Source organism: Notolabrus celidotus, chromosome 7 (assembly GCF_009762535.1).
Source record: "Notolabrus celidotus isolate fNotCel1 chromosome 7, fNotCel1.pri, whole genome shotgun sequence".
In the NCBI taxonomy this organism is placed as follows: Eukaryota; Metazoa; Chordata; class Actinopteri; order Labriformes; family Labridae; genus Notolabrus; species Notolabrus celidotus.
The window spans coordinates 30,856,538-30,870,668 of record NC_048278.1 but is presented as its reverse complement, the minus strand read 5'-3'; the positions used below and the strand labels follow the sequence as shown (position 1 = coordinate 30,870,668).

Sequence of the window (14,131 nt, the reverse complement as noted above, 5' to 3'; positions counted from 1 at the left end):
AACAACAGAATAATAAAAACATGAATAAAATACATTTAAAAGCAATCAGAAGTTGAAAGCAGTTCTAAATAGGTGGGTTTTGGTGAGTGTTTTGAAGGTGGACAAGTTGGGGCAGGTTCTAATGTTAAGTGGTGAGGCGTTCCAGAGGGTGGGGACGGCGACAGAGAAAGCTCTGTCCCCCCAGGTCTGGTGTTTGGTGTAAGGTGGTAGGGAGAGGAGGTGGGATTTGGAGGATCAGAGGTTACCGGAGGGGGTGTGGTGGTGGAGCAGGTAGGTGAGGTAGGATGGGGCCTGGTTTTGGAGGGCTTTGTGGGTGAGGAGGAGGAGGTTTTGGAGGACAGGGGTGATGTGGTCACGGGAGCGGGTGTGGGTGAGCAGGCGGGCGGCAGAGTTCTGGATATATTGTAGTTTGTTGAGTTGTTTTGAAGGAAGGCCGTAGAAGATGCTATTACAGTAGTGGAGTCTGGAAGTGACAAAGGTGTGGATCAGGGTTTCAGTGGTGGAAAAGGAGAGAGATGGACGGAGACGGGCGATATTTTTAAGGTGGAAGAAGGGCGGTTTTGGTGATCTGCTTGATGTGCTGTTCCAGAGTTAGATGGGAGTCCAAAATGATACTGAGGTTGTGAACATGTGAGAACGGAGTGAGGGAAGCATTGTCGATTTTGTTGACTTTAAGAGTACTAAGGGTTACTGGCAGAGTGATGTTGTTTCCTACAGTGTAGTAATGCATCACTGTTATTCAGTGTTCAGTTGTACTACAGTCGCGGTGGACATTAAACATGTTGGAAATGCACAGCAGAAGCTGTCTCCATGCTCTTCCTTTACCCACATCCTGAAAGTATATTTAATGAAGTGTATTAAAGCTGCTGTGAGGAACTTTTGGTTTGTATCGATTCCAACGTCCCCTTGCTGACAAAGTGATACCCCTTAACTCTTGTCTTGTACATGCAAAATCAGTGTCTTCAGATAATAACCTCATCCTGCTGTCTTTTAACAAATAGATGTATCACACAATGTAATTATTTGCCATGAAAACAGCCAAAAAAAGGTGTTTCTAAAGCAAGATGTCAATCATCTGTTCTGACACCTACCCCCTCAGAGCGGTTTCAGGCATTAAAAATGACATGTTTCTCAGCTGGTTAAAAACTCCTCATAGTGCCTTTAAGTTAATAGTTAACGCAGAGTCGACAGTGTCAGACTAACGACTCTATCATGCAAAATGCACCTATGATCTGCTGCATCACACATTACATGGTTCACAACTGGCTGCAGCATCATGTGCACACTAACTGGGCTTTTTGGAGCTATATGAAAAATAATCATCATCATCATCATGAGGTGCTCAGCTTTGACCTGAGAGAGAAGAGCAACTAGTAAATGATCCCTGGAGCAGCAGTATGTTTTTGATATGAGGAGACTTGCTGCATGGTTTGTAAACCAAATGGTGGGATCTGTGTTAGGCTAGTTTGAGAGTGCATGTCCCCAAAGCCATCTTTTCCATATTTTTCTCCCTGTTTTATACTTTCTTTTGTTTTTTACACCATAATATTAAAAAAAAGGTGATTGCCCTGGCCCTGGAGCTGAAATATTTCATTTTCTGCATTCTTGGGTGTAAGTGTAAACAGATTGTAAGATGTTTAAAAACAAACATGAGTTATTTTTTACATTTTGTTATGGGAAATTGCAAAAAAAAAAAAAAAAAAGATGTACATTAAGGAAGCTTGTACAATTTTTGCTGCTACTGAAACAATGGAACACTGTTCAGTCTTCTTAATGCTACAAAACCCAAAGACATTTTAGCCAATCTGGCACTCCTCCCTTTGTGTAACCTTTTCAGGAGGCCATGTGGATGTTTCAGCAGGACGAAGGCCGGGCCTATTTGCACAAAGCCAGGTCTATAATAACACAGTTGGAGCAGTTGGTTATGGAGGAAATCAATTGGACCTGCACAGAGCCCAGGACTCAACTACATTCAGTCATTTTGGCATGCAGGAAGGTTTTCTGGTTCAACATCTATGCCTGACTCTGCAGATGCTGTTTTACTGAATGTGCAGGAATTCCCACAGACACACCTTGAAATCCGTGGAAATGCCTTCCACTGGTTACAAAGGTGAGTCTGTCACAGTGTTTAAAGATATGGGTTGAGAAAAGGATCATGTAGGTGTGAGGTTCAGTGTCCCCTGACTTTAGGGTATATAATCTCAATGTGATCAACAGCAGTGTTTCCCCTAGGTATACAGCCTTTTGGTGGGTGGGTGGGTGGGTGTCTGTCTGTCTGTTTATTTACTTATTATCATTTATGTATGTTTTTACTTACTTACTTACCAAGATAAGTCTTGTACAGCCAGGGGGAGTATTTCCCCTCTGACAGCCAAGCAAGGTCAAAACCTGAAATACGATGGTGACTGGACTTTTGCTGCTGGTCAGGGGCAGAGCGTGGAGCACTCGGGCTCTTTTCTGTATTTGGACCCGGAGCAGGAGATCTACTCCGGCTGCTACTCGCAGGAGTGCGATCATTGCCATCCTCACAGAGATGGCCCTGAGAGCACTAAAAAAGGCAGTGATTTTTTTCTGCTTTTCTTGTGGTGGTTGCGACATTTTTTCCCTCCTCAGTCCGCTGTACGGAGTGTACTCGTCTGTGTTTGTGCGCACACGTGTTCGTGTGTCTGTGTGCGCATCGGGGTGGAACTCTGCCATGCGAGATACAGAGAGCAGATGAGCATTGTAGACGCACGAGCATGTAGAGACAGAAATGACATCCCGTCATGTACCTAAGATAAATAACATAAGGATATTTAGTCTGTCTAATAATAGAACAAGGTATAAACCTGATCTATAAGTATTTAATAACAGTATTTTACTACGAATATGGACAGGGAAAGCACTGGTCAGGTAGAATAAAAATACCATTTAAACTCTTCAGTACATGTTTGTTTAAGTGGATGGTGGTCTGGTAGAGGTATCAGTATGTCACAGACAGACGGATGCAGGTTACCTCTTTCTCTAGCTCCATGTTGACCAGCTCTTCCTTCGTTTTCTCCATCCTCTCCAGCTTCTTCCTCAGCCCCTCTACCTCCTCTTTCAACAGGCTGCAATTCTCTCTGCTTTCCCTGGATGGAGAAAAGAAAACAGAGCGAAGATTAAAAAAAAAAGAAACACATGAATTAACTTCAAAGCCTGTCTGATGCAGACACATAGCACTTTTAATCCGTGGCTACAAGCACACTAAATCTGATTTCAGATACAGTGAGATCACAGACAAAAATTAGATTAGTGGGAATCAGCAAGCTAACACAGGATACTGTGCAACATATTAACCTGTATTGCATTAATCTGATTATTTTAAACCCACAGCTTACATGAAGGCTCTCTCCAAAAGGATCAAACAGGCTACAGTAAAAGGAATAAATCTTCACACTAATACTTCAGCTGCAAAAACACTCTTAGTATTTAAGAGAGCAGCAGGCAGATGTAACTCTTCATGAAAGATGTAATCAGAGACACTTTGCTTTAATGTGACATAAGTTATTTCTTTTCCAGTGCTGCTTCTTTACAATGTACATCGCCTCATTAACAAAAACTCTCCTTGAACAAGCACAATGGGTTAGCATTACCAGAGAATGAGTGATGTCATGTTCCGATGAGTTGCTGCAGTGTGAAAATACCATGATGTACACATTATGCAGGAAACAAAAACAAGCTTCATGTTTCAACTCAAGTTCCTGAACAGTGCAAACAGCTTGGAATAATCTGGTGCCTGACAACACATTGAATTGCTGATTGTTATTTTCACTTGCTCTGCAGAATCATGCAGCACTACTTCTACCCTTCCTTATCTCTTCACTGTAATTGGCGTACAGCATAACTTCATAGCACTCCATCCATCCATCCATCCATCCATCCATCCATCCATCCATCCATCTTCCTCCGCTTAGCAGTCTCAGCAGGGAAGCCCAGACACTCCTCTCCCTGGCCACTTCCACCAGGATATCTGGGAGGATATCGAGGCGTTCCCAGGCCAGCTGAAAGATGTAATCTCTCCAGCGTGTCCTTGGTCTGCCAGATGGACAAGCCCGAAAAACCCCAGAGAGATGTCTGGTAGGCATCCTTACTAGATGCCTGAACCACCTCATCTGGCTCCTCTTGATGCAGAGGAGCAGTGGCTCTACTTTGAGCCTCTTCTGACCATGTCTCTAAGGCTGACCCCAGCCACCCTGCGTAGAAAGCTCATTTCAGCCACTTGTTTTCACAATCTTGTTCTTTTGGTCACTACCCACAGCTCGTGACCATAGGTGAGGGTTGGGACGTAGATTGACCTGAGAGCTTTGCCTTCTGGCTCAGCTCTCTCTTCACCACAACAGACCGTTGTCCTCTCACTCCTGAACAAGACCCCAAGATACTTAAACTCCTCCACTTCAAGTAAAGACTCCCCTCTGACCCGGGGTGGGCAATCCACCCTTTTCCGGCTAAGAACCATGGCCTCAGACTTGGAGGCGCTGATCCTCTGCTATCCTAATAACACTCAGACCAGGTTAACATACCTGAACACATTTGAGTCTAGTTTGGAAGGACTCAAACAGTGTATGCAGAGTCTTCTGTCACTCTATCACATACTATGGTATGATGACCTACAAAAACACCTAAAGGTGCATTTCGACCAAGAGTTCTGGGGTCTTTTAGCACCCAGAACTGCTTTAACCGGAACTGAAATGTTCCTGTGCCCCCATTGTTGTCTGTGTTTCAACCACGGGCGGGCAAATCAGGCCAGTGAAGCATGGAGGGAAAAAAATAGTAAATGCACTACACAACCACACCAGTAGAGGGCAGTAAAATACAGACACATTCAGCATTGCAGGCCCTGCCACCCTCAAGCCCCAGGATCTTTGAAAAGTATTCCCCTCCTAGCAGAGGCTTTTAGGGGGGAGATTATCTACCCCTGAACTAAATTTGGACTCTGGGTCCATCGGTGGAAACACACATACTTCCAGAGTAAAGTTCCTCCGGTCGAAAAACACCTTAAATGTTGGTCTGAAGCACTGAAAGCATCTCACTGGGCAGCAGTCTTACAAAATAAAAGTCTGACTTCTCTTTCAAAGAGGTTAAAGCGTGGAACCCTTTAGAAAGCAATAAAAAACTTTAAAAACAATGTTTGACCTGAGGAAGGCGTTATCTTCTCGGAGGCGCTTCAGCTCCTTCTCCAGGTCTGGCACTTTGGCCACCTCTGACTTCACAGTCTTCACAATGGCCATGTCTTGATCCTGGAGGGCCAGACGTCTCTCCAGCTCCTGCCAGCACAGGAGGAAAGAAATCAGCCAGAGAGGAAGCAGCAGGATGCGTGCATTCACAGGAGTATTTTTCAGAATTACACTAATTGATTAACTGAACGCACATAGGAAAGAAACAGGAGATACAGAGAGATGAAAAAGACTTAAACCAACTTAAAGCGATATAAAACCCAATAAAGAAGTGGAGCAGTAGCCTAAACAAATATTGATACTTACAAACCCAATAATTCAAGTGGAACAGTTTGCATAACAATAAGATCAATGTTAGCATATTTTATTTATTCTAAGTCCAAACCTGGTTTTTATAACACGGAGAATATTTTCTTCCTCATTATCTTTCTCATCCCTCGCCAATTACTGTCAATTTTTTCCACACTGTGTTGCTATCTCCTTTCTAGGACACTGCTGCTTGCATTACTCTGCTTGTAATTTAATGGGGGATGACAGCAATAAGCAAAAAAATTAAAACTTGGTCAATCATGCGTAAGGCTGTCTCAGTTATTGCAATACAGCGACATCACAGCAGTGAAAAGACAACCACAGCAGAAGGCGAGCCGCCATCACAACATGCTCACGTTTTACCTTCCACTTCTTGAGGTTAATTACTTTTTGTTAGAAGCTCCAATGTTTGTGTGTGTGTGTTGATTGTTGAATACATTTACAGTCGAGTGTCAGAGTGTTCTTTTCCCATATAAATGTTTGAGCTCTTTCAGTGTGGAGGACTTTAAATTTCAGTTTATGTAGAGGAATCAACGGCAGCTGCTCTGGCCAAGAGAAAACAAAACTATCTGAACTAGGAATGTCAACAATTAGTTGATTATCCATGAATTGGTTGTTAAGACGATGGTGCCTCACAGCTAGAAGGTTCCTGGTTCAAACCCCGGCCGGGCAGGTGCCTTCTTTGTGGAGTTTGCATGCTCTCCCCGTGCATGCGTGGGTTCTCTCCGGGTACTCCGGCTCCCTCCCACAGTCCAAAAACATGCTCACCAGGTTGATTGATCACTCTAAATTGCCCGTAGGTGTGAGTGTGTGCGTGACTGGTTGTCTGTCTCTGTTTTAGCCCTGTGATAAGGTGGCGACCTGTCCAGGGTGTACCCTGCCTTCCGCCCATCACCAGCTGGGATAGGCTCCAGCCCCCCGTGACCCCGAAACGGGATAAGCGGTCAAGATAATGGAGGGATGGTTGTTAAGAATGTCCTTGAACATGTTTATTTGTTTTCAATTTCTTTTTTTTTTAAAGTTATATTTTTGGGCCTTTTTGCCTTTATTTGATACGACAGCTGGAGAGAGACAGGAAATGTGGGGAGTAGAGAGCGGGGGAAGACATGTAGGAAATGCTCGACCGGCTGGGAATCGAACCGGGGACCCCTGCGACGAGGACTGTAGCCTCTTTATGCGGGGTGCTAAGCCCACTAGGCCACCAGCGCCCCTGTTTTCGATGTCTATCACATTGAACAAACAACACGTAGTCTCATATTTCGCTCAGCTACCAGGAAGGTGTTTGACGTTGTAAGCATGTTTCAATCAAGCGGCAACCTCCAGTCTAAAAATATGAGGCCAATGCTGAAGTGCTAAAAACTGCAGTTCATCGAGGATCCGCTTGAGGCTGGGTCTGGAAGTACCGGAAACCACATGCACACCAATTCAAAAAAGCCGATCTTTACAGCAGAAATAAACATGTTTACAGCCTGGTACAAAAGACGAGTGTAGTCTGGATAGCTCATTTCTCAATCGGCACAAACTTTAAGGGGGTGAATTTTTTTCTAACACTGCAGTTTTGAAGATATTGAGATTACAAGTCTTCCAATGAGAGGCACAGCTGACTTGATTGACAGGCAGGAACACTGTAGCAGTTGGCTAGGAGGCTCAAAGCCTGTCTCTTTACGTCACACTAGCTCGACAAAAGTTATGTTGAGTTCAACATTACCAATATGGCTGCCACAGACGATCAGCCTTCAGAAACAGATGGGTGACGTCACGGATACTACGTCCATTATTTGTACAGTCTATGGTTTCGATGTGAATCAGCTGGTTAAAGGTGTTGCGCACAGCAGAGACGCTCAGCTGGGGGCTGCAGCTGAGTGACAGGTCTGCTTTTTTCTCTGCCGCCGGACTGATTACGACCCTGTTTCACTCCCGGCTGACACCTGACTGCATTCATATGCTTATTTTCCTCAATAAGAACGAGTAGACAGAAAACTGGACACTGTGAGTCTGAAATATGTTTCTGTCCAGTTCTCTTGTTGCAGTAAATCCACATGTTATAGTCTTAGCCTTTACTTTATATGACTATGTGTCGACTGAGATTATTTTTGAGCCTGCTCCAAACATTTTGTACGCCTCAATATGATCTGTAGCTATTCAATACCGACAGTTATATAAACATTGTGTTGCTTAGGGAAATTTGAGTGAGGGGGAAATACGTATTTGGCATTGTCTTTGACATGGAAAACGTCTACGTTTTTTTTAATGATTTATTGAAATTGACCGTTAACATTCCCAAAGATCGATCAAGGAGAATATTTAAAATTGACCTCCCTAATCTGAACCAGTTGGAGTTTGTTTCAACTTTCAAATAAAAATGAGGATCCAGAAACAAACATTTTTTCCTCCAAGCACTAAATTGCAGTGCTGTCACAGGGACAGCAAACACAGTGAAGACGTTGATGAAGTCTTTGCTTTGAGAGCTACAAACAACTCAGCCTCACATTTGGTGGTTCCATGCATCTTAATTCATAAAACTGAAGTCGAGAAGAATGAAATATTCGCTCAAACAAAACTTTGGCACTGTTGGGTCACCACCAATAACTTCCACTGTGGGTAAAGTACCTTAATCTTGATGATGTGCTCTGAGCAGGAGGACTGGGCAGCTTGGAGACTTTGGCAGAGCTGAGAGACTTCCTGGTACTTTCTGAGTACAATACCAAAACAGACAAAACTGTAGAGTCAGCATTCATCTCATGCAGTAAAGCACACTATTTATTTGCATGAAAAAGAGCTCAGTAAGCAGTAGTATCAGAGTGTGTGTGTGTGTGTGTGTGTGTGTGTGTGTGTGTGTGTGTGTGTGTGTGTGTGTGTGTGTGTGTGTGTGTGTGTGTGTGTGTGTGTGTGTGTGTGTGTGTGCGTGTACCTGCGTTGTAAATCTATCTGTTCCTGCAGTTCCTCATTTTCCAGAGTTTGAGAGGAAATCGTCAAGTCTTGGTTTTGAATCCTCTGCTTCAGCTCTCTGATCTCATCCTTAAAAGCACTGATGGTCTGGAAACAGATTGCAGACATGAATAAACATCACACGAGAGACAAGGTGAGTACCAAGGGAGCAAGTGTATGCAACTGTGTGTACCTGGTTAGCACTGTTCAGTCTGGTATCTCTCTCCTCCAGTTTCTTGTTCAGTCCGTCCAGGTTCTTACGGAGAGACCTATTCACCTCCACCTGCTCTGATAGGCTCTTAGCTGCTTCTGTCTCTCTCTCCCCCAACTTCTTTATTCTTCCCAAGAGGTCCTGGTTTCTGTCCACCTCGTGCTGCAACATCAAAGGGTTGAGAATTATGTTTCTTTGATGCATATTAACTCATCTTTGATTCTGTGGATAGGAAAATGGTGAGAAAATACTTCTTCTTTGAAGCTACTTAGTTTGATTCATCGCTACTATATGAACTTTTTTCATATACTGTATATATACAGGATAATGTCTATGTAGGCCAGAAACACCCTCAGCTGAATATCTAACAAGTGGTGGATCTTTGTCATCCATTAATTCCTCAGTATAGAAAATGTAAAGAGAATTTTCCAGCTGTTACTTTGCTTACTTGCTAAAGAGAACCAATACAACTTTTTTATTGAAGTATTCACGTGTTTTTCAATTTAAATTTTCAGTTTTGCCCCTAAAAAATGAAACACAATGAAAAGTATTCACTATGCCAGTAAATGCTGTTATGCAAATGCGGCTCCCACAACAGCTGCTGATAAACTTCTACAGGGCAGCCATCGAGTCAGTATTAACATACTATATCACAGTATGGCAGTCTAGCTGCACTGGATCATCGGCACCCAGCTCCCCGGACTAGAAGACGTATATAGATCCCGCTGCAAGAGACGATCATTAGAGACTCCACACACCCTTGACCCTCCTTGTTTACTCCAAAACTGTGTCTATCACAGAGCTGTGACACAATTCAACTCCCAACAGACACCTTCCTGCCCCACAGCCGCCACCTGCCTCCCTCTCTGTCTCACCCCACCCCCCCAACCGACACTCAGCAGCCACCACTCCCCTTGCACACAGTGCACACACTTGCACACTGTACATACTCTACTGTTTATGTTTATACTGTTTAAACTGTTATGTATATTCTATTTACTATATGTATATGTTTATTCTATTGTTTATTTTCATATAGTTAATACTTTATTCTACTTTAGTCTTATTTCTTTTTAGGCATCTGATATCTCTTATCTTATCTGATATGACTGGGCAATGAGAGGTACATCTCAGCAGCTCAAACATTACGAACAGTAAAAAGGCTATTTCACTGGAACTGGCCGATCGTAAGGAATTAAATCAACTGAATTAACTGAATTAAAACTGATTTTAAACAGTGACTCCCACTCGTTGAACCATGAATTTTAGCTCCTCCCATCAAAACGGAGGTATAAAGTCCCAGCATGCTCAACCAAGCGATATAAAAGCAGCTTTGTCCCAGCAGTATCAGCATGATGCTGTACTATCAAGTTCTCCACTATTTATTGAATTTTTGATGGACCTTTTTATCTTGTTTTTTTTACTGGTGGCACTTTCTTTCTTTCTTTTTATCTTGTTTTTATTGACCAATTGTTTATTTTATGTCTATCTTGTTTTTATTGATCTTTTTTTTTATCTAGCTTTTAATTTAGAGTAGTTTATTTTAGCCCTGGACTGCATTACTATTATTATTTTTATTATTTTAATCATTATTATCTAAACCATTGTTTTAACATGTATTTATTTATTGTGTTCATCGGATCTTATTAACTCTACCTTATTTTTAACTTTTCTTTCCACTCTTACTTATTTTATTAATTTTAATGTGTTGATTTTCTTTTCTTTTTTCAGTATTTCTTTTTTTAAATCATGCCTTTTATAATTTTACCATTGCTGTTGTTTTCTGACTGTTACTCCGTGAAGCACTTTGGGCTGCATGTTTTTATGTATGAAAAGTGCTATATAAATAAATTTGAGTTGATCTTGCTCTTATTGATTGCTCATTTCCTGTTTTTATTGTTTTTATTAAGGGTTACCTCTTAAGCACTAAGCACTTTGTTTGTCAGGTATTGTCATGTGCTATTTGTTGTGTTGATGTTAAAAGGAGGCTGACTCACTGCAAACAAAATCTACCTACAGGTACGAATAAAGTAACCTTGAACCTTGAACTTACTCTTCAGCCAATCAGAATCAAATACTCACATTGATCATGGTATTACAGTCTGAAAGCACTTGACACTCTTACCTCTAAGTCTCTTGCGTTGTCAGAAGCAGCCCTCTCCAGTTCAAATCGAGCTCGCTTGTGACTCAGCTCCATCTGCTTCTTCTCCTGGTCCAACTGAAGGTAGCGGTTCTGAGAGTGAACCTTCTCTGCAGCTTCCAACAACTACAAAGAAGGACGAACCGGTCAGTGCAAAGGTCGCGTTTTAATATCATCTTCGCACAGCTTACTGGTAACGCTGTGGGTTTCTGTTTACCTCCATGCTGCGTTTGTACTGAGTCTGCAGGTTTCCGGTCCCCGCTGAGTGCTCGGTCAGCCGCGCTGGAGGTTCAGTGCAGCTTATGAAGGAATTGAAGGACTTCAAGGTTGTTAACACGGTGGTGTCATCTTCTAAATCCATGTTGAGAGTCTCTGGTGGTGGAGTGCACAAAAGAAGTAAGAGCAAGGTGAGCTTAGTTAGTAAACAGGAGAGGAATAAAACAGCATTCTCATTACATTTCTTATAATAATAATCTAACACATGTACACACAACGAGAAAAACAAAACATCAAACGTCCCACTACCTCTGCTACATCAATAAAACACGATGACCATCGGGTAAAAGTACACACACACACATGGCAAGTATTACTCCACTTCAAACTCCAAAGTGAAACTTCATCACTAACAAAATTACACAGTTTATACAAATTCAATTATTATATCTTCTTGTTTTATTATTGATGTTTCCTATTGACAAAGAAGGAAAACAGAAAAGGAAATATGACAGAAACACTGGCCAAATTCTTTAATTTCTTTCTCCATGAGTTTTGGGATATTTACATGATATCTGTCAACTCTGTATCTCATGTGCAGTAGGGTCTGTGCATTATAGTATTCAGAATAGTCCACTCATGTGGAATGAAGTTGAGGGGTTCATGTGTCTGCTGCTCAATATCAACAATTTCCCAGGACACAGAAAGAAAGAGAGGAAAAAGAAAGTGAGAGAAAGAAAGAAGGAAAGGCAGGGAGGATGAAATTAAAGAAAAAAGAAACCATGAAAGAAAAAATATGAAAGTAAGAAAAAATAAAAAGGATTATGTAAGAAAAAGAAAATGAAAAAAAAAGATAGAAAGAAATAAAGACATAAAGAATGAAAAAATATTAAGAAAGAAAAACAATAAGGAAAGAGATTGAAAGATGAAAGAAGGAAAGAAAAAGAAAGAAAGAAAGTAACACATAAAAAGATAGATAGATAGATAGATAGATAGATAGATAGATAGATAGATAGATAGATAGATAGATAGATAGATAGATAGATAGATAGATAGATAGATAGATAGATGGATGGATGGACGGACGGACGGACGGACGGACGGACGGACAACTTCCTTGCACACACCAACATAAGTTTCTCAAGCTAGCCAAGCACCTTATAACACCAGTGGATTCGCAGTTGCAGTTAAAGTTGAAGTTATTCCGGCATGTTTTCGTCCCTGTCTCTTTTTAATTCTGAAATAGTTGTCCTCGCTTCTGGTACAAAGCTAACGTTGTTTTGAAGGGCCGGTGTTCATGTATACTGCTATTCAGAGAGAGCTATACAGCTAATTATTCCAAATAACCACAAGACATTTGCCTAGTTTGAGCCTCGACTTGTAATATATTTCCCTACCTTGGTGTTGACGTGTTTACCAAGAGGAGCAGGTTACTAGCAGATAAGTTATCTTTGCTCTGCTAGCGTGTTAGCTGCACACACTGCTGCATACACCAGAAATCCCTCCAGTTTATCTCGAATGAAATACGTGTAGTATCGCGAGACTTCCTAACACATCGCGAGAGTGTCAGTTGCAGGGCAGTGGCATTCATTCATGAGGAGTCGGTGAGCAGTTCAGAGCCTGAAGCTTCAGGTGCATCCTCTCTGAGGTAAGTGCAGAACTTGGTGCCCCTTGTATTATAACCAACTCCAACACTCACATCACATATACACTTAAAGAAAACTGACATCCAGATTTATGTTTTACAGGTTTCCTTTGTTTTAAAATAAAATGACCTCTAAAAGAACATTAATAAAATGGTAATAACACTGATATTTAGTAGGAAAATAATAATACAATTTCAAAATGCAGAATGTATTGTAATGTATTTATTCAGTCATTATATAACACAATAATTTTCACAGTGCAGACACTTTAAATAAAGCAACAGTAATGTATTAAGTGATGCCATACAGACTCTGACATGAACAGTACAATTAAACAGACTACCTCAAAACTTGCACACTGTACATTTGCACATTCAATTGCACTATGCACAATATTTATATTTGTATTTATATTTTTACATTTATTACTATGTCTTCCCTTAATTGTATGCTCTTTTTTTGGCTTAATACAGGACCTCAGAAACGAAATTTCGTTCCATATCATGCGACAGCTTGTATTGGTATGACAATAAAAAACCTTGAACTTTGAACCTTGAACCTTGAACATTGATGACTGAAAAGGCAGAAGCAAAATGCTTATTTAAAGCTGGGGTTGGTAGTCAAATTTAGATAGACTTTTTGTTATACTGGTTAAAATGGTCTTTATGTCCCGATGGCTAAAAAATACATAATGAGTTCTTAAAAAAGAGCAGGAAAAAAAGCCGATATCTACAGCTGGAGTAAACCTGAGAAAACACCAACCAATCCCTGCCATCAGGAGCCAAATTATGAAACCAATGAAGTCCCGTCCTGCCGTTCTGCCCGCCTCCTGCGCGTACATTTCATGTTTGTTTGTGTTTTTAACTTTTACTATGATAATGTTTTGGTGTTTTCTTACCGCTGAGTGAGACATGAGTTGACGTAGTGCAAAACACAAACGATGTGCTGAGGACTGAATCAGTCACAATCCTAGCTTAAAGCCTAGCCTACATTTTCTGCATACCATTATTTTTAAAACTAAAATTTAATCACTAGCTTTTACATGTTTACTGGCATCATTCCGCAATTTAAAGCTGCTGTGAGGAACTTTTGGTTTGTATCGGTTCTGAGGCCCCCTTGTGGACAAAGTGATACCTCTTATCTCTCATCCTGTACATGCAAAATTTGTATCTTCAGACAATAACCTCATCCTGTTGTGTTTAACATACAGATTTATCTCACTGTGTGATCATTTGCAATGAAAATAGACATAACAGGGTGTTTCTAAAGCGAGATGTCAATCATCTGTTCTGACACCTACCCCCTCAGAGCAGTTTCAGATATTAAAAATGACAACAGAGAAGCTATCAGTGTTGTTGTGGATGGTCTTGTTTGCTTTTTAGGGTCATAAAGAGGCATCAATATCAGTTTCAGTCTGTTTCTCAGTTAGTTACAAACTCCTCATAGTGCCTTTAATCCAAAATTAAATTAGATAAAACAATATTGT

At 41.2% G+C, this 14,131-nt stretch overlaps 1 protein-coding gene across 1 annotated transcript in view; it reads right to left on the bottom strand.

Annotated features, from left to right (window-relative positions):
* The window catches only part of mad1l1 (mitotic arrest deficient 1 like 1), a 101,955-nt gene extending 89,414 nt beyond the window's left edge, over positions 1 to 12,541 (bottom strand). Inside the window, exons 1-8 of the mRNA XM_034688175.1 lie at positions 12,397 to 12,541; positions 11,001 to 11,155; positions 10,769 to 10,909; positions 8,626 to 8,805; positions 8,416 to 8,540; positions 8,115 to 8,196; positions 5,155 to 5,285; positions 2,996 to 3,110 (exon numbers count right to left, since the gene is read on the bottom strand). Of these exons, the coding sequence (XP_034544066.1) occupies positions 2,996 to 3,110; positions 5,155 to 5,285; positions 8,115 to 8,196; positions 8,416 to 8,540; positions 8,626 to 8,805; positions 10,769 to 10,909; positions 11,001 to 11,144 (918 nt within the window). The 5' untranslated portion in view covers positions 11,145 to 11,155; positions 12,397 to 12,541. The remainder of the gene's footprint in view (positions 1 to 2,995; positions 3,111 to 5,154; positions 5,286 to 8,114; positions 8,197 to 8,415; positions 8,541 to 8,625; positions 8,806 to 10,768; positions 10,910 to 11,000; positions 11,156 to 12,396) is intronic.
* Positions 12,542 to 14,131: the final 1,590 nt, after the last annotated feature.